A 20,801-nucleotide genomic window follows, 5' to 3' on the forward strand; every position below is an offset into this window, starting at 1 on the left:
CGTCTTCAACCTCAGGAGGCTGAAGAAATTTGGCTTGTCACCAAAAGCACTCAAACTTCTACAGATGCACAATCGAGAGCATCCTGTCGGGCTGTATCACCGCCTGGTATGGCAACTGCTCCACCCACAACCGTAAGGCTCTCCGGAGGGTAGTGAGGTCTGCACAACGCATCACCGGGGGGCAAACTACCTGCCCTCCAGGACACCTACACCACCCAATGTCACAGGAAGGCCATAAAGATCATCAAGGACAACAACCACCCGAGCCACTGCCTGTTCACCCCGCTATCATCCAGAAGGCGAGGTCAGTACAGGTGCATCAAAGCTGGGACCGAGAGACTGAAAAACAGCTTCTATCTCAAGGCCATCAGACTGTTAAACAGCCACCACTAACATTGAGTGGCTGCTGCCAACACACTGACTCAACTCCAGCCACTTTAATAATGGGAATTGATGGGAAATGTAAAATATATCACTTTAAACAATGCTACCTAATATAATGTTTACATAGCCTACATTATTCATCTCATATGTATACGTATATACTGTACTCTATATCATCTACTGCATCTTTATGTAATACATGTATCACTAGCCACTTTAACTATGGCACTTTGTTTACATACTCATCTCATATGTATATACTGCAATCAATACCATCTACTGTATCTTGCCTATGCCGCTCTGTACCATCACTCATTCATATATCTTTATGTACATATTCTTTATCCCCTTACACTTGTGTCTATAAGGTAGTAGTTTTGGAATTGTTAGCTAGATTACTTGTTGGTTATTACTGCATTGTCGGAACTAGAAGCACAAGTATTTCGCTACACTCGCATTAACATCTGCTAACCATGTGTATGTGACATAAAATTTGATTTGCTAACCATGTGTATGTGACAAATAAAATTTGATTTGATTTAAATCAAAACATTGACACATCGAATGGAAATGGAAAAATTGATGTAATCAATGTATCACTAACCACTTTATATAATGCTTACATACCCTACATTACTCATCTCATATGTATATACTGTACGCTATACCATCTACTGCATCTTGATGTAATTAAATGTATCTCTAGCCACTTTAAACAATGGCACTTTATATAATGCTTACATACCCTACATTACTCTTCTCATATGTATATACTGTACTCTATGCCATCTACTGCATCTTGCCTATGCTGTTCGGGCATCACTCATTCATATATTTTTATGTATGTTTTCGTTCCTTTACACTTGTGTGGATAAGGTAGTTGTTGTGAAATTGTTAGGTTATATTAGTTGTTAGATATTACTGCATGGTCGGAACTAGAAGCACAAGTATTTCGCTACACTCGCATTAACATCTGCTAACCATGTGTATGTGACAAATACATTTGATTTGATTTTGTAAAACAGTTAAGTGCATTGCACCATCTTATGCAAATTTTCAGTGATTCTTTGCATCATTATCCTCATTACCATCATCATCACTTATTTACAGCCCAAAAAACTAAAAATGTATCTTTTTGTCAAGAACAGTATTACCAGGAGAGGTCATTCAAAACAATCTTGGATCACTTTTGCACTTCCCCCACTAGTGGTTAAGGTACGGATTGGGGGAGGGGAAGCTTAACCTAGATCTTTACCTCGGAGAAACTTCACCCTGGAGAGTACCAGAGGTCAAAAAAGTAGTCAAAGACTACACTATGAAGACAGGAAAAAACTTTCTCCAAAATAAATCCTCGATCACACTTGTAGGTGATGTCATGGCGATGTTAGCTAGCTGAGCTCATGCACAGAAACACGTCATCGGGTGTAAAGGTCATCTCGTGCCAAACTGCGCATGTGCAGGCTGCCAAATCAAAACGCACTCACTCGATATAAAGTCGTTTTTGACAAAAACAAAAGCTTGTCAGTTTGTCACTTTCACAAAGTTAGAGTAATAACATGTTCAAATAATTTAGGACATTGGTTCGAATCTAGGTTGTGCCTTTAGATTTCAATAAAATGAACAACTAAAAGGAAAAAAATTTCACTTCTCTCATTGACTTCTCAAACCCCGGCCTGGTCTACCTAGTCTGCTTCGCAAGCGTTCCCGGAGGTCTCGCGATGTTGCATCTGTTTTTTTTTTCTTCCAATTATCGTGCGCGACCACAGATTATCCATTAAATTGACCAGATACTTAAGTGGCCACTCTAACAATGAAAATAAACGTCTTAAATTGGAAGGCAGTTAACCTGGGTACCCGGCTCTTTAGCGAATCCACTCCCTGTCGTCATGTCCCAGAGATTACAATTCCAACCACAAAAACATCTTATACAACAACTTGTCCAGCTAACAGCAAAATGTTTGTTTTTGTTATAAATTCAAATTCTGCTATTTGAGGCTCCACATGTTGTCATGGCAAATGACAACATGTGGAGTGAACAACAACCAATGAGCGACTCCGCTGTAAATCCAGCACATATTGAACGTTGAGATGGCAGAATGGGCAGTCTTTTTGGCAATGACAAGGAGTGGTATGAAGTGGAACGTTAGCTAAAGAGACTGGTATTCAGACTAGAAGAGAGTCGGGAAGAGGCAAGATCAGGTGTGGGACCATTCTAGCCAATGAGAGGGCAGATACGCGTGTGAACAACAGGTACAGCGGCGATAAAAAAAAAAACTTTATATCAGTACACTCATAACCTAAGCACTACAAAACGTATATTCAATGCATTGAGAAGCCTGTGTCCATCGATGCCACATATCAAGTTTCATACAGATCGTGCCAGAAGAGTAGCGTTTTAAGTGTTTATCACAAAATTAAAAATAGTGGAACATCGTGGCAAATTTGTTCCTTGTAAGGAGAGGGACCAATGTACTGAATTTCATGACTTTCTGTCAAACGGGCTGAGGGGCGTGACCTTTTAAATTTAGCATTTTCAATATCTTATAGTGCCACCATCTGGCCAATCAGTGTAATTTTGTAAATGCTGAATCTCTATGGCAAGACGGATCATTACACCGTTTCGTCAAAATCGGGTTAGTGCTATCTGAGATATCGCATGTGACTAATGGACAGACACACATCCACAGTCCTCTCCCCGATTTCCAAAACCGGACGACGCTGGGCCAAGTGTACGCTGCCCTAGGTGACTCCCAATCATGGCCGGTTGTGATACAGCCTGGAATCGATCCAGGGTCTGTAGTGACACCTCTAGCACTGAGATGCAGTGCTTTAAACCGCTGCACCACCCGGGAGCTCGACATGACAGAGACCATAGGAGTTGGCAAGACAGCACAAACAGAGCTTGGACTGGGCTACAGGGGTGGATCTTAGTAGTCTAATGTAGTTTCCTCGAATCATCTCTTCTCATTCATCTGCAATGATTTGTACACAGGGAACAGGTGAACGTAATATTGTGGATGCTTCTCTCAAACTAGTCAATATGTTTACTCTCTAGTTCTTTCATTTTAGTGCAGAACGCAGATGAAGGAACTGAAGAAGTACTTCGGCATAAATCAAAATATGGCAACACTACTTACAGTAGGTGCAACCTTATGCAGATACAGAATGCAATGTTAGCTTGCATTTGTGCATCTGTACAGACCGATTTGAAATAAACTGTAGGTTGGATGCTCAAGGTTTCTCCTACATGGAAAGGCAGAGGGAGAAACGTATAAGACCAGTCAAAACTCCGAATGATGCAGAATGACTCATGCTCAATTGAGTGGGAGCAAAGGAGAGAAAGAGAGTGGGAGCAAGGGAGAGAAAAGGAAAGTGTGCAAAAGGGAAGAGACGGAGAACAGAAAGGCGAGGCGATGAGGGCAGAAAAAGTTAAACAGATGGGAGACGGGCAGGGTCAAAGAGAGGGGGAAGGATGGATAAGGAGAGTGTGATAAGGACAGAAAGAGTGACGACAGAGAGAAAGAGAAACAGAATGAGAACAAGAGGGCAAAGGAGAACAAGAGAGAACAAGACCGTGAACGAGAGAGCAAGAAAAGGGTGGGTGAGTGACGTGGAGTAGTCGGGAAAATTAAGTTCCGAGGCTATAATCACATGGCGGGCGAGTGGCGGAGGTTCTCAGAAAGACCATGCCGTTCAGGTTCTCTTAAATTTCTTCATCCACCCTACCAGACTCCGTAGGTTTAAGACAGAGTGAGGCTCTAGCTAGCCTGGAATCCAAACCGATAATAGGAGACTGGACATGTGGTTGGGATGGCTAAAGCTTGGAATCCAAACTGGTACGCTCCGTTTCACCATTGTAAAGCCTGGATACCAAACTGGCATATTCCGTTTCACCAGTGATTCCTACCTAGCCTGGAATTCAAAATGAAACAGAGCATAATAGAGTTTGGATTCCAGGCTACAGTTGAAGTCGGAAGTTAACATACACCTTAGCCAAATACATTTAAACTCAGTTTTTCACAATTCCTGACATTTAATCCGAGTAACAATTCTCCGTTTTAGGTTAGTTAGGATCACCACTTTATTTTAATAATGTGAAATGTCAGAATAATAGCAGAGAGAATGATTTCAGCTTTTATTTATTTTATCACATTCCCAGTGGGTCAGAAGTTTTCATACACTCAATTAGTATTTGGTTGAATTGCCTTTAAATTGTTTAACTTGGGTCAAACGTTTCAGGTAGCCTTCCACAAGCTTCCCACAATAAGTTGGGTGAATTTTGGCCCATAGATCTAATCTTTGTTGTCCTTAAACCATTTTTACACAACTTTGGAAGTATGCTTGGGGTCATTGTCCATTTGGAAGACCCATTTGCAACCAAGCTTTAACTTCCTGACTGATGTCTTGAGATGTTGCTTCAATATATACACATTATTTTCTTTCCTCATGATGCCATCTATTTTGTGAAGTGCACCAGTCCCTCCTGTAGCAAAGCACCCCCACAACATGATGCAGCCACCCCCGTGCTTCATGGTTGGGATGGTGTTCTTCAGCTTGCAAGCCCCCCCCCCACCCCCAAACATAACAATAGTCATTATGGCCAAACAGTTATATTTTGGTTCATCAGACCAGAGGACATTTCTCCAAAAAGTACAATCTTTGTCCCCATGTGCAGACGCAAACTCTAGTCTGACTTTTTTATGGCGGTTTTGGAACAGTGGCTTCTTCCTTGCTGACCGGCCTTTCAGGTTATGTCGATATAGGACTCGTTTTACTGTGGATATAGATACTCTTGTACCCGTTTCCTCCAGCATTTTCACAAGGTCCTTTGCTGTTGTTCTGGGATTGATTTGCACTTTTCGCACCAAAGTACGTTCATCTCTAGGAGACAGAATGCGTCTCCTTCCTGAGCGGTATGGTGGCTACACGGTCCCATGGTGTTTATATTTGCGTACTATTGTTTGTACATCATGAAAGTGGTACCTTCAGGCATTTGTAAATTGCTCCCAAGGATGAACCAGACTTGTGGAGGTCTACAATATTTTTCCTGAAGTCTTGGCTGATATTTTTTTATTTTCCCATGATGTCAAGCAAAGAGGCACTGAGTTTGAAGGTAGGCCTTGAAATACATCCACAGGTACACCTCCAATTGACTCAAATGATGTCAATTAGCCTATCAGAAACTTCTAAAACCATGACATAATCTTCTGGGATTTTCCAAGCTGTTTAAAGGCACAGTCAACTTAGTGTATGTAAACTTCTGACCCACTGGAACTGTGATACAGTGAATTATAAGTGAAATAATCTGTCTGTAAACAATTGTTAGAAAAATTACTTAGTAGATGTCCTAACAGACTTGCCAAAACTATAGTTTGTTAACAAGAAATTTGCGGAGCGGTTGAAAAACAAGTTAATGACTCGAACCTAAGTGCATGTAAACTTCCGACTTCAACTGTAAGTTTTAACTATCCAAACCACATGACCAGTCAAAGCCTCCCATGTAGCCAGTCTAGTCTAATCCGCAGGTTGCCTAGTAGTGTGTTGCAGAGAAAGACCCTATTGAATTATTCTAGATGTCCATTATGCAATTATATGGTGGAAGAGGGACGTGACGCCGTGCTGCATTACCCATGACAAGGTGTGAGCAGCACATGACTGTGGGAATGTGGTTAAAGGGGACACGGCGCCGCCTCGGTGCTGCGTTTTCCCACAATGTGTGTGTGCGCGCGTTTAACATGTGACATAATTCTGTGTAGGGGACAAGAGGTTATGATACTTATTCCATATTTTGTTGTGTTACAGCCTGAATTCAAAATTGATTAACTATATTTTTCTTACCCATCGAAACACAATAGCCCAAAATGAAAAAATACATGTTTTTAGGAATGTACTGAAAATAAAACGTAAATATCTAATTTAAATAAGTATTCACACCCAAGTCAATACTTTGTAGAAACACCTTTGGCAGCAACTTTGAGTCGTCTTGAGTCTATGTGCAAAACTGATCTGGATTTGGAGATTTCCTCCCATTCTTCCTTGCAGATTTTCTCAAGCACCGGGGAGCGGTGGTGAACAGCAATCTTCCAGTCTTTCCAGTTTTTCAAATGGGATTCAAGTCTGGGCTTTGGCTGGGCCACTCAAGGACTTTCACATTCTTGTTCTGTAGCCATTCCAGTGTTGCTTTGGCTGTATGCTTGAGGTCATTGTCCTGTTGGAAAGTAAAATCTTCGCCCCAGTCTAAGGTCATTTGCACTCTGAAGCAGGTTCTCGTCAAGGTATTGCCTGTATTTGGCTCCATTCATTGTTCTCAGTCCCAATTTAATCAATTTTGAATTCAGGCTGCATGGGTCAAGGGGTATGAATACTTTCTGAAGGAACAGTATGTGATGGGATAAAATAGTAATGTCTCAATGCTAATATTTCCACAGTGTGTGTGTGTGTGTGTGACTGCACAGCTTGCAGTCTGCCGCAGAATTCTATGGCATATTATTTAAGTGTCAGCCACTGTCTCCATTAATGCTAGTAAGAGCTAGTTTGACCACCAGAGGGCAACTTTGAGAAGCATTTGACAGTTTTTAATATAGGCTGTACTAGAGAATTTAAAACCTTTTTTGTAAGAACATAGTATATGGAATAGATTAAGAAATGTATCTTAATTAATATAATGGACTTAAGTAAAGGCTCTGTAAGATTTATATATATAACATTTTCTTCTTCAGAACATCAACCATGTTTGTTCTCTTGTTTTGTACTGTTCAGCAGTTTCGACCCAATGATTCGTCTTACAAATAAATCCAAACTGGTTTTGCAGTTCTTTAAGTACAACTTTTGTATGACTGACGCCTTTAGTGAGCGGTCTAATGCTTTGATAAAATATTATTTCTGCCCTCTGAATTCTTATTCATTATATAAATACACCTATGATTGATTTATCAAGACCAGTCCCCATGCTGTCATTCAGTGATATTTATTCCCATAGTAATTCGTTATGGGTCCATTAATATATTTAAAGTTCATAAACTCGGCAAGAATCTATTGTCCTGCTGATAGTTGAAATAAACATCTACATTTTGAAAGAGTATTTTTACCACTATTTTATTTACAAAAGCATAAAGATGTTGATGAAGAAATACTGTACCGTATATGCTTTACCTGATATTTTGCGATTGCATGATGTTTGTAGTTAGAAATGTAAAACTTTAGAGTACTTAATACATTGTTAGTTGGGGGGATTTTTCACAAGTAGCCCAAGCTATAATGAAGCAAAGCTGACATTGGTTGATTTGAATACTTCTGACAGCCAAAATTCTAACTCCACCCATAGCTTTTGGACTTTTAAACATTCCCAGAAGGCATGAAGAGGTTGAAGAGTCCATTGTTGAGTAAAGGTTGAAGAGTCCATTGCCCTGCTGATAGCCCATAATGGAAACGATGTTTGCACCCATAGGTTTTAGGCCTGCAGTAGGTTATAATAATCCATGCCTTCTGGGAATGTTTAAAAGTCCAAAAGCTATGGGTGGAGTTAGAATTTTGGCTGTCAGAAGTATTCAAATCAACCAATGTCAGCTTTGCTTTATTATCCAAATGTTTAAAGTGCGTGTGGGCGACAGAGAGAATGCATTTGACTGTTTTTAATATATTAGGGCTTTCAGGAGGAACGGGAAATTGCGTGTTGATTCGTAAACCATGTGCCATGGAATCGGTAAATCAAAAATCTCTTCCTAATTATTTTGCAATCTATATGGCACAGCTGTCAATTATTTGGTCCTTAAATGAAACCGGTATTTTTATTTATCACAATTCTCTTTAACCCATTTTGGTCTTTAATGCAGGACCGACAGACAAGTTCCTTACTTAAAAAAAAAATATATACTGAAATCGCAACCAAAACCAATATATATATATATATAGATGATTTCATTTTAAATAACCGAAAGTGAGCAATTGTAATCTGAATACAGGTAAAAAGGCCATGCTTGAACATGGGATGAGACATTCGTACTAATTTGTAAATAAAGCCAGTTTGTTACTTAACTTTATTTCAGTTTTTATAGGGAAAGAAACCAAAAGCCCACTGTCTATTTTTCGAAAATTGTCAGACCACATGTTACGTGAAATTGCCCCATTGTATTTACCCAAGTTCTCTCTTAACTCCAGGACCAACATTTTTTTTTTGTTGCCTGATAATGCAAGAGGAGAGACTCTCAGACTGAAAACTGCTCCATTAATTGCCACAGTTTAGACTACCGATAGATCAGGGTTATAACTCCCCCTTGTGATAGTGTGCTACAATGACGGAATACCAACATCTACCACTAACGGTCGCGGCATAAGCTCATAATTTTTAAAGGAAGAACCACTGTAGCAAGCCTGTTGTTGTGGGGAAAGATATTGAGTGAGAGATGAGTCCCCCTTGGGATTTTGGGTCTATGAAAATGTATTGATCATAGCTAGCATACTACATGCTTCAAAAATGACAGAGCTCCTACAGTTATGTTTGGCATGCAGATTATGATGTATAGCTATGTTGACATAATCCGGACAGTATTTAGCAGGGATGGGTGACTCCAGTCCTGGAGGCCTTCTGAGTGTCTGCTGGCTTTTGTCTGATTTAGATCTGGGAAACTGGCACTCCCGTCCTGAATCCAGCCAGATTGACCTGTTCTGTGCTGGCCTGGCTACGCATCCACCGTAGTTCTAGAACAGTACTGCGCAAGACAGTTTGAAAGGAAAATACTCAAGCCAGCACAGTATGGTTCAGCATGACAGTGTGAGAAGGGTACGCGCAAAACAGAAAAAATGTATGCGCTAAACAGAAAAATCAACCAGTAGACACTCACGCAGCGCAGCGCACCCCCCCCCCCCCCCCCCGAGTTGCCCGTCCCTACCATAAAGACTGAAGGTGTGGTGTAGTTGAGTGTAATGTGGTCCTCACCTCTCCTGTTTGAGGGCATACTCCAGCATCTTGATCCTTCTGACCAGGTCCTTCTTCAGGTTCTCCTGGCCCTTCCTCTCACCCTGCAGGAAGGCTATCTGGGCCTGGAGGAGAGAAGAGCGAAAAGGTCAATTTCCTGAAGAAAAACGTGTTTTTGCTTCAGCTGAGCTATCTTTTTATGGCAGTGTAAGTTGTAGTGGTAGTAGTGATTGCAATAGTACCAGTAGTAGTATCAGTACCAGTGACTGTAGGCGTTTAATTCAAGGTGAACATTAGACCAGGAGAGACAAAAGAAGGTATGTATGTAAGTAGTGGTGCACCGATACACAATATCTTCCTTGCCAAAAAAAAAACAATACCGATAACCAATATTTGCAATTTTAGCAGCCTTTTAAGCATTCTAGTACAGTTAAATAGTTAGCACACACACACAGCAGTCTAAGGCACTGCATCTCAGTGCAAGAGGGGTCACTACAGTCCCTGGTTCGAATCAAGGCTATACCACATCCGGCTGTGATTGGGAGTCCCATAGGGCGGCGCACAATTGGTCCAGCATCGTCCCGGTTTGGCCGGGGTAGGTCGTCACTGTATATAAGAATTTGTTCTTAACTGCCTAGTTAAGGTTACACCACACAAACAAGTTATTTTGTTGGCATTTATGTACAGTGGTTCCTCCTTTAAAAGTTGCGGCACACCTTGCGGGCTGCTGCAGCATTCTGTGGCACGTTATCTAATTGACAAGTCATTTATTCTGTTAATGCAAGTTATTGCTAGCTTGACCACCGGAGGGCATCTATGAGATGCGGGAGACTGGGGTTTAAATCACCCGATGGGAAGGAAGGAGTAGGCCGTCCTTGTAAATAAGAATTTATTCTTAACCAATTCCATGTGTTATTTCATAGTTGTGATGAATAATAGTTCACTATTATTCTACAATGTAGAAAAAAGTAAAAATATAGAAAAATCCTGGAATGAATAGGTGTCTCCAAACTTTTGACTGGTAATTATTATGGTGTTTCTATTCCATGAAAAATGAAAAACCCTCTGGGTTTCTGTTAGGATGGAACGGAAAATATGGCGCTGGATAACATGATGGTTGGCAGTACAGTACTGGGCTATTTAGCTAAAGAATCCCTGTGTCGTGCGGACCTGACGAGAGACCGGGGTTCCATTCCAAGACGGGGAGGAAGGAGTAGGCTGTCCTTGTAAATAATAATTTGTTCTTTACTGATTACATAGTTGCCATGTCTTCACTATTATTCTACAATGTAGAAAATAGTAAAAATAAAGAAAAATCCTGGAATGAGTAGGTGTGTCCAAACCTTTGACTGGTACTTGCTTAATTAGATTAATATTATGGTGTATCTATTTTATCACAAACGAAAAACCCTCTGAGTAAATTCAGACCGTTTCACTCTTGGAGCACACACACTAGATGTTCAGGCCGAGGGGCAGGGTTGATTTGAGTGTTCTGATCTTACAACGGCAGTCAAGCACACAAGCGAACACTGGCTAGCTACTTCCAGACACAAATGAGACTGACCATTTTACTCACCCTAGCAGAGATGGTTAGGTCGTTTTCATGTTAACCAGAGCGTTGGTGACAAACTGTGCTGCTGGAAACAATTTAATTACACTTTTCTTTTTTACGTTTACAGACACCGGCCATATTCAACAGGTTCGAAACCTGCTCCCTGCTTGTTTCATTTGAAGTCGTGCACAATTATCAGTTTATTATTTGGTTTATATTGCCCATTCATTGCCAGTTAGAGACGCCGAAGTGCATTGGGACCCAAAAGCACAATCAGTGCTCTAACTCCCGCTTGGTCGTTAGGGCAAATCCGGTCGGTGATAGGACGTTTTTTCCCCCTCACACCTAGTTCGGCTATTAGACTATTCTTTAGTAAAGGTTGAATAGTCCATTGTTCAGCTATTAAAATGTAGATATTGCCAGATGTATGTTCACTGTACAAGGAACAGGCTGTGGAAGCTTTATTGCTGGCAAAAATGTCCACAATCAGAGGTAATTAAACTGTTGTGTTATTTTTCCGTCTTCCTCTCTGCCTGTCTTGTTGTACATGGAACCTGTCTCAACATGCATTCTTTTTTCTTTTTTTTTAACTTAAGATGTCAGCTGCTAATTTTAAGATTTACACCACAAACACGCAGCCATTTTCACTGGACTATTAAGCCCCTGTTGCTGCTAAATGTATAATCACTAATACATATGTTTATTTTGAGCATTCCAGATTCAGCAGGTGGAGGACCTGCATTATCAGGAGGATAATCTGGAAACACTGACAATGGGGTCACTGTTCCTGACATCCCATGCCCCGTCTACTGAGAATCTTGCTGTGCTGCAACGTCATGTGAACCCTACCACTGACTCCTCGTCTTTTGGTAAGGACATATACATTCACGCTCTTCATTTAATTATGAGTCTCCATCGTTTTTAGGTGCAGTCCTCCCACACTACGTAGGATATTGTTTTAGCCAAAGTGCCACTCTTGATAATGGCAAACATTTGTATTTTTTGGAGGAGGGTGAAATGATAGCAGGCCCAGCTGTCAAAGTGAGAGAGTAGGCTATTCTGGATAGAGCATGTACTTTTGTGTAGTCTATTTCGTGTGAGGTTCTCTGTTCTCAGATACAGAGAGCTGTGAAAGCCTGTCTGCAGTTTAAGAGGTACCAACGAAGGGCAGTGGTTCTCAGTCCTGGGAATGGGGACTCAGAGGTGCACATTTTTGTTTTTGCCTTAGCACCACACAGCTGATTCAAATGATCAACTCATCAAGCTTCAAGTGGTATTTATGTATTCATTTGTGACGCTATCCTTGATAAGATCCTGCTATTGTCACATGCATCTATCTAGCCAATGTTATCATGATTTGTTATAAGGGATATTATACGGGAAGTATTATTAAAGAGACGCTTTACATTGAAATAGAGAGATGCAGTAGTCCCAGAGTTAATGATCCAAGGTCAGTTCTGCATTTCACCTCCTGATGATTATGATGACTGACTGTGTTAGAACAAAAGAAAAACAAAGCTTAATCATTCTCTCACTCTATTCATCTGTCTCTCATCTGCAGGTATGTTTTGACGTGAGAGAGGAAGCCAGTCCCGTCATCGCCACCTCACCCGCTCTTAAGATAACCTTCGGACCGACTGGGAGTCCAAGTCTGGTTAGGAGACACTGCAAAAGACACTATGTAATTGTGATGAACTGAGAGAATATTAGGGTAGCACTGTAATTCATTAATAATATGCTGTCTTCCCTGCTCCTCTGTTTTACCATTTTCCTTTGTCTTCTACACCCCTCTCCCTTTTCCTTCCTCGTTTTTTATCATGTCAAGCAAAGAGGCACCGAGTTTGAAGGTAGGCCTTGAAATACATCCACAGGTACACCTGCAATTGACTCAAATGATGTCAATCAGAAGCTCCTAAAGCAATGACATCATTTTCTGGATTTTTTACAGTCAATTTAGTGTATGTAAACTTCTGACCCACTGGAATTGTGATACAGGGAATTATAAGTGAAATAATCTGTCTGTAAACAATTGTTGGAAAAATTACCTGTGTCATGCACAAAGTAGATGTCCTAACCAACTTGCCAAAACTATAGCTTGTTAACTAGAAATTTGTGGAGTGGTTGAAAAACAAGTTATAATGACTCCAACCTAAGTGTATGTAAACTTCTGAATTCAACTGTACATGCAGACAGAGCATCACTCAAAGAATGGAGTTTGATACACTTGGTGCTGAATATGACTGAAAAAAGAATGTCTCAGAGATTCGTACCTGAACCGCACCTTTATTTGCCAAGGTAGAGTACATGATCAGTGAATATATTCAATGTACAGGCTACAATGTGGGGATCTCATGTGTGGTAATAACTACAGTACATGTATATAGGACTTGCATCCCTGGCACAAAGTTATTACATTCTACTCAATCCATAGGCTTCATTAATGCCATTCAGACTTGAAGTCAATACAACAACTATGACAGCTGAGTTAAAAAAAATATTTTCTTTATTTCACCAGGTAGGCCAGTTGAGAAAATGTTCTCATTTACAACTGCGACCTGGCCAAGATAAAGCAAAGCAGTGCGACAAAAACAACACAGTTACACATGGGATAAACATACATAGTCAATAACAGAATAGAAAAATCTGTATACAGTGTGTGCAAATGAAGTAAGGAAGTGGTGAGGTTCATAGATTGGTATGAATATTAGTTCAGAACCTAAAGTTTTAGGGTCCATACACAGATCAGCCTCACACTGTAGCTAGCTACACATCCATAAGCATACAGTTATTTTTATCCTCCACTACACATTAAGCAAATAAATAGTTAGGTAGCTAAACGCAGCAAAAAAAGAAACGTCCTCTCACTGTCAACTGCGTTTATTTTCAGCAAACGTGTAAATATTTGTATGAACATAAGATTCAACAAGTGAGACAAACTGAACAAGTACAACAGACATGTGACTAACCGAAATGGAATAATGTGTCCCTGAACAAAATGGCAGCAGATTTGCCAGGTCTTGCTGTGAGATGTTACCCCACTCTTCCCCAAAAGCACCTTCAAGTTGCCAGACATTTCTGGGGGGAATGGCCCTAGCCCTAACCCTACGATCCAACCGGTCCCAGACTTGCTCAATGGGATTGAGATCCGGAGTACAGGCCTCGGTGTAACGCTCATTCCTTCGACGATAAACGCGAATCCAACCATCACCCCTGGTGAGACAAAACCGCAACTCGTCAGTGAAGAGAACAGTCCTGTCTGGTCCAGCGAAGGTGGGTTTGTGTCCATAGGTGACATTGTTGCCGGTGATGTCTGGTGAGGACCTGCCTTACAACAGGCCTACAAGCCCTCAGTCCAGCCTCGCTATTGCGGACAGTCTGAGCACTGATGGAGGGATTGTGCGTTTCTGGTGTAACTGGGCAGTTGTTGTTGCCATCCTGTACCTGTCCCGCAGGTGTGATGTTCGGATGTACCGATCCTGTGCAGGTGTTACATGTGGTCTGCTACTGCGAGGACGATCAGCTGTCCGTCCTGTCTCCCTGTAGCGCTGTCTTAGGCGTCTCACAGTACGGGCATTGCAATTTATTGCCCTGGCCACATCTACAGTCCTCATGCCTCCTTGCAGCATGCCTAAGGCACGTTCATGCAGATGAGCAGGGACCCTGGGCATCTTTCTTTTGGTGTTTTCAGAGTCAGTAGAAAGGCCTCTTTAGTGTCCTAGGTTTTCATAACTGTGACCTTAATTGCCTACCGTCTGTCAGCCGTTCCACAGGTGCATGTTCATTAATTATTTATGGTTCATTGAACAAGCATGGGAAACAGTGTTTAAACCCTTTACAATGAAGATCTGTGAAATTATTTGGATTTTTACAAATTATCTTTGAAAGACTTTCTTTTTTTGCTAAGTTTGTTACTTCAGCTGTATTGTATGGCAAATAAGGCAAAACAATTGTACATTCAATTTGCAGTAAATGCTTTAGCTAGGTATATTCTCTCAGGAGTCCCTAAAAGATTAAACACCACAAATTACAAATTCATACTCAGGTGTTATGACATAACTTACTAAATCGCGATTTTCGTAAATTGACCTTGACAAAGAAATATGCACAAACAATTCTCTCTTCATTAACTAACATATTCCTCTCAAATGTACATTTTTACTTGACTCGGTATGACGTTTTAACTACTTACATTTGCCTCCACCGTAATGCTTTGTCAGCCATCTTTGCTGAAGAAAGTTACCAGAGATGGGTGGCTCGAGTCAAATTCGTCATTGGAACCACTCGATATGATTTGTCATATAAAAACCTTGAGACCCAAATGCACTCTCCCCCGTGCAGTGGTCTGGAGCAATGAAGCCGTGACGCTGGGTAAGCCTGGTGACCTCTAAGTCCCGCGGTGTAAGCTTGCAACTTTAAGGAAGAACCACTATGTCCCCATTACCAGGAAAACAATCAAAACCCATTTATTTCACTTACTTGCTGTGCTGTTTCGTTGTTCAGTCGTTTCATTCTCAACCAGGATTTCATCATACATGTCAAGCAGTGAAGTTTCAGCTGTCTGTCCGTGGCCTCTCTTCAAGTGGTGCGCATTGTTACTGTGTCCATTTCCGTCTTGTCCAGCTGTGTATGTAACGTAAACCCTGTTTTTTTGTCTGTACATAGCATCGAGCACAGTGGAGATACAGTAAAGAGAGAATGTCACCAAATCGCTTGTTCACAGCCTGTGTTGGCAGTTTAGTTGAGCAGGTGTTTCAATGCCATGACAGAGGCTATCACATCTGCTGCAGGTGCAGTTGATGAGCTTATTTCTCCAGTAAGTTGTTTGAATGGAGCTAGCTAGTGTGTTCATGTTTCAAACATGTTCTCAAATGCCATTGAAATGGCAGCAGCGGTATGAGAACCAGCACATTCATGAGCATGCAATGCGACTTTCAGTACAAAATCCTCGACGACCCAATGTGCTGTCAGACAACGGCATGCTCATGGGGCTGATATCGCTGGTCCACATGTCAATCGTGAAGCTAATAGCAGTGATGATATTCCTGTGCAACTCCGGAAGGGCAACATCTGAAAAATAGCACACGTGGTAGTGTGTACCGGTGCTCAACCGGTCGGCGAAAGCCAACATCACCCACAACAGAGAACGGTTGATGTCAAGGGCACTGAATTCCATTATCTTGGCGTTAATGGATTGCCTTTGAGTTGTTTCACTGAAATTGGTCTTACTCTTTCAAATGACTGCTCGACTTGTTGACTGCTTGATCCACACAGCAGACATTGTGGGCTAGGTTAGGAATGCTGTGTTGCACGTGTAGCGCTATCTTTACATGGCGTCATTAAGTCTTGTACCTACGTTATCTAGGTATGCACGTCAGCTATGACATCGGTTTTGCATATCGGCGTTAAACTAGACATCAGGCCAACGTCGACATTGCCATTTTTAGGTAATATCGTCCGATTCCGATATATCGTGCATCCCTATAAATAAGCCATCAGTAAAAATAAAGTGGATGCACATCTAACAAACTTTCACAGGAGCAGGGTGAAACAAAGGCCAGCAAAAGAACATAAATAACTGCACATTATTTGGCTAGGTGCTCATTTAGTTGTGCCGATTGTGGCTTTAAAGCTGAATAGGGCTTAAGTGCACTATTTTGTGAATAGGGTGCGATTTGGGATGCACTCATGCCTTTAACAGTAGACCAGTACCGGAACCTGTTTTCTATAAAGTCTAAGGCTACTCAACTGCGATACATTTCCTGTTGTTTGTTTTGATCTGGATTATTTTAACTGCTTTCAGGCATCTTAGCTGGTCAGCTGATTCATGACATAATGCTATGGTTGACTGATGAACTCACCGAGTGAGTGTTTGTGAAAGTCGCATTTAAAAAAGGACAGATCCGGGCCATTCTTGTTTATCACCTTGTAATAGTTAAGGTTAGGATTGGTATAGGCAGAACCGATCCCGGATCTGTCGTTGGGGTGAACGGGCTAATTGTGCCAGGCCACACAGGGACAGCACTCTAATCATAACTAATCCAATTAAGGATAAACACAAAAAGGATTTGTTTTCCTCCCCAATAACACACACACACACACACACACAGTGAGTCACATACAGACACACACACAGTTTTCTAGGACTAGTATCGGGCCGTATAGAGATGAGACATTTTGCTAAACCAGCCAAATAAATCAATACCACCCACGCACGCACACCCTAAAACGCTCTTTTCTTCTCGGTATATTGTACAACTGAGCAATAAAATTAATATTTCTTTAAGTATTTAATGTTAATAATTAATAATAACTTTTAATTAGCAGAAAATGTAGTCTAATTAGAATAGTCCTATTTAAACACTTCAGTTGAAGTGAGACTGTATATAATAGGCCACAAAACACACTCGCAGTATACTTCACACGCTCACTGATCAAACCCTATCTCGTAAAACCCTCACAAAAACCAAAATCAGAAGGACCTTTCCACTCCAAACTTTACAGCGAATTCCAGTTGCTGATAGCGAGGGTTGACCATTATCTGTGCTATTCATCTCCAAAATGGCCGTTTATTTGGCTGTCCACACATTCCTGGTGCATTGTAGAGAGCCACAGGGCTTTCAACCCCCACATATCCAATTGACACCGGAATGCACTGACATACCAAGCACTTCAGCCAAAACAAGCCCCTTTTGGTCCAAAAACTCAACCCAGGTTTAGACTACGCGTCCTTCTATTCTAAGCCATTTGGACTTTGTAGAGCTCATAATTTATGTATTTTGAATAACAGCAAAAATATTTAAACTAAACTTTGTGGGGCTGAATAGTTGAGTTTTGCAACTTTGTTCTCAGGCTGGACTACTAGTCAATTCTCTGAATATTAGCTAAAAACATTAACTAGCGAAGTCTAAATGTAAGCCTAGCTTGTGTACCCAGTAAACAGACTTTCACAGTGTCATCAATGGCCTGATCTGATTTAAAAACGTACTCAAAACGAGTTAACATGCTAAAAATCACTAACAAGAAACACGTTCAGCTAATAGAGCAAATTTAGCGAACTTGTGTACTAAAACATACCTAACCGGACATCAGGCTCATATTAGTTTAGCTAATTCAAATGTTATGCTGTACATTCAAATCAATGTTTATTGGTCAAAAACAGATTTGCAGATGTTTGTTTGTTTATATTCCCGGTCTCTGACATTGCTAGTTCTGATATATTTCTTACATTTCTTTATTTTTATGGAATGTGCATTTATTTTATGTACAGTACCAGTCAAAGTTGACACCTGCTCATTCCAGGATTTCTCTTTATTTGTACTACTTTCTACATTGTAGAATAATAGTGAAGACATCAAAACTATCAAATAACACATACGGAATCATGTCGTAACCAAAAAAACGTAGCAAAATATATTTTAGATTCTTCAAATTAGCCACTCATATATATATATATATATATATATTTTTTTACCTTCATTTAACTAGGCAAGTCCGTTAAGAACAAATTCTTATTTACAATGACGGCCGACACCGGCCAAACCCGGATGACGCTGGGCCAATTGTGGGGGTTGTGCTTTGGCAAAGTGGGTGGGGTTATAGCCTGCCTGTTTTGCCCTGTCCGGGGGTATCGTCAGACGGGGCCACAGTGTCTCACGACCCCTCCGGTCTCAGCCTCCAGTATTCATGTTGCAATAGTTTGTGTTGGGGGGCTTGGGTCAGTCTGTATATCTGGAGTATTTCTCCTGTCTTATCCGGTGTCCTGTGTGAATTTAATTATGCTCTCTCTAATTCGCTCTCTTTCTCCTTTTCTCAGAGGACCTCAGCCCTAGGACCATGCCTCAGGACTACCTGGCCTGATGACCCTTTGCTGTCCCCAGTCCACCTGGTCGTGCTGCTGCTCCAGTTTCAACTGTTCTGCCTGCGGCTATGGAACCCTGACCTATTCACCGGACGTGCTACCTGTCCCAGACCTGCTGTTTTCAACTCTCTAGAGACAGCAGGAGTGGTAGAGATACTCTCCATTATCGGCTATGAAAAGCCAACTGACATTTACTCCCGAGGTGCCAACCTGTTGCACCCTCGACAACCACTGATAATTATTATTTGACCCTGCTGGTCATCTATGAACATCTTGGCCATGTTCTGTTCTAATCTCCACCCGGCACAGCCAGAAGAGGACTGGCCACCCCTCATTGCCGGATTCCTCTATAGGTTTCATCCTAGTTTCAGGCCTTTCAATGGAGTTTTTCCTAGCCACCGTGCTTCTACACGTACATTGCTTGCTGTTTGGGGTTTTAGGCTGCGTTTCTGTACAGCACTTTGACATCAGCTGATGTAAGAAGGGCTTTATAAATACATTTGATTGACTGATTGATTCTAAAATTGAATTTAAAAAAAATTCCCCCCAGATCAAATCTACACATAATGACAAAGCAAAAGCAGGTTTTTCAACATTTTTGCAAATGTATTAAAAATAAGATTTACATAAGTATTCAGATCCTTTACTCAGTACTTTGTTGAAGCACCTTTGGCAGCGATTACAGCCTAAATTCTTCTTGGGTATGATGCTACAAGCTTGGCATACCTGTATTTGTGGAGTTCATCCCATTCTTCTCTGCAGATCCTCTCAAGCTCTGTCAGGTTGGATGGGGAGCATCGCAGCACAGCTATTTACAGGTCTCTCCAGAGATGTTTGATCGGGTTCAAGTCTGGGCTCTAGCTGGGCCACTCAAGGACATTGAGACTAGTTCTGAAGCGACTCCTGTGTTGAGGCGTGCTTAGGGTCGTTGTCCTGTTGAAAGGAGAACCTTTACCCCAGTCTGAGGTCCTGAGCACTCTGGGGCAGGTTTTCATCAATGATCTCTCTGTACTTTGCTTCATTCATCTTTCTCTCGATCCCGACTAGTCTCCCAGCCCCTGACGCTGAAAAACATCATCACAGCATGATTCTGCCACCCCCCATGTTTCACTGTAGGGATGGTGCCAGTTTTTTCCAGATGTTTGGGCATTCAGGCCAAAGAGTAAAATCTTGGTTCCATCAGACCAGAGAATCTTGTTTCTCATGGTCTGAGAGTCTTTAGGTGCCTTTTGGCAAACTCCAAGTGGGCTTTCACGTGCCTTTTACTGAGGAGTTGCTTTCTATCTGGCCACTCTACCATAAAGGTCTGATTGGTAGATTGCTGCGGATCTGGTCGTCATTCTGGAAGGTTCTCCCATCTCCACAGAGGAACTCTGTCAGAGTGACCATTGGGTGCTTGGTCACTTCCCTGAACAAGGCCCTTCTCCCCCGATTGCCCAGTTGGGCCGGGAAGCCAGCTCTAGGAAGAGTCTTGGTGGTTCCAAACTTCATCCATTTAAGAATGATGGAGGCCAATGTGGTTTTGGGGACCTTCAATGCTGGAGACATTTTTGGTACGCATCCCCAGATCTGTTCCCCGACACAATCCTGTCTTGGAGCTCTACAAACAATTCCTTCAACCTCATAGCTTGGTTTTTGCTCTGACATGCACTGTCAACTGTGGGATGTTATATAGACAGGTGTGTGCTTTCCAAATCATGTCCAATCAATTGAATTTACCACAGATGGACTCAAAGTTGTAGAAATAGGTCAAGGGGTCTGAATACTTTGCAAATAATTTATACATATAAAGTGGGTAAAAGTGTGTAAACATTATTAAAGTGACCAGTCTTCAATGACTATGTACATAGAGCAGCAGTCTCTAAGGTGCAGGGTAGAGTAAGCGGGCAGTAGCCGGCTAGAAAAAATGACTAAGGTTCAGGGCAGGGTACTGGGCAGAGGCTGGCTAGTGGTGACTGTTTAACAGTCTGATGGCCTGGAAATAGAGTTGTATGCACCTGTACTGTTTCCACCATCTAGATGGCCGTGACTCCGGGGGCTGGGTACACCTTCAGTTAACAGGGCAAATAAAGCCTGTGTGTGGGTGTGCATAC

At 41.6% G+C, this 20,801-nt stretch overlaps 1 protein-coding gene across 2 annotated transcripts in view; it reads right to left on the minus strand.

Annotated features, from left to right (window-relative positions):
* The window catches only part of LOC109865652 (striatin-like), a 94,527-nt gene that overhangs the window by 34,292 nt on the left and 39,434 nt on the right, over positions 1–20,801 (minus strand). For both annotated transcript variants that reach the window (XM_020453983.2, XM_020453982.2), the window contains exon 2: positions 9,320–9,423. In XM_020453983.2, coding sequence (XP_020309572.1) covers positions 9,320–9,423 — 104 coding nt within the window. The remainder of the gene's footprint in view (positions 1–9,319; positions 9,424–20,801) is intronic.

This window comes from Oncorhynchus kisutch, linkage group LG20 (genome assembly GCF_002021735.2).
Source record: "Oncorhynchus kisutch isolate 150728-3 linkage group LG20, Okis_V2, whole genome shotgun sequence".
NCBI classification, from domain to species: domain Eukaryota; kingdom Metazoa; phylum Chordata; class Actinopteri; order Salmoniformes; family Salmonidae; genus Oncorhynchus; species Oncorhynchus kisutch.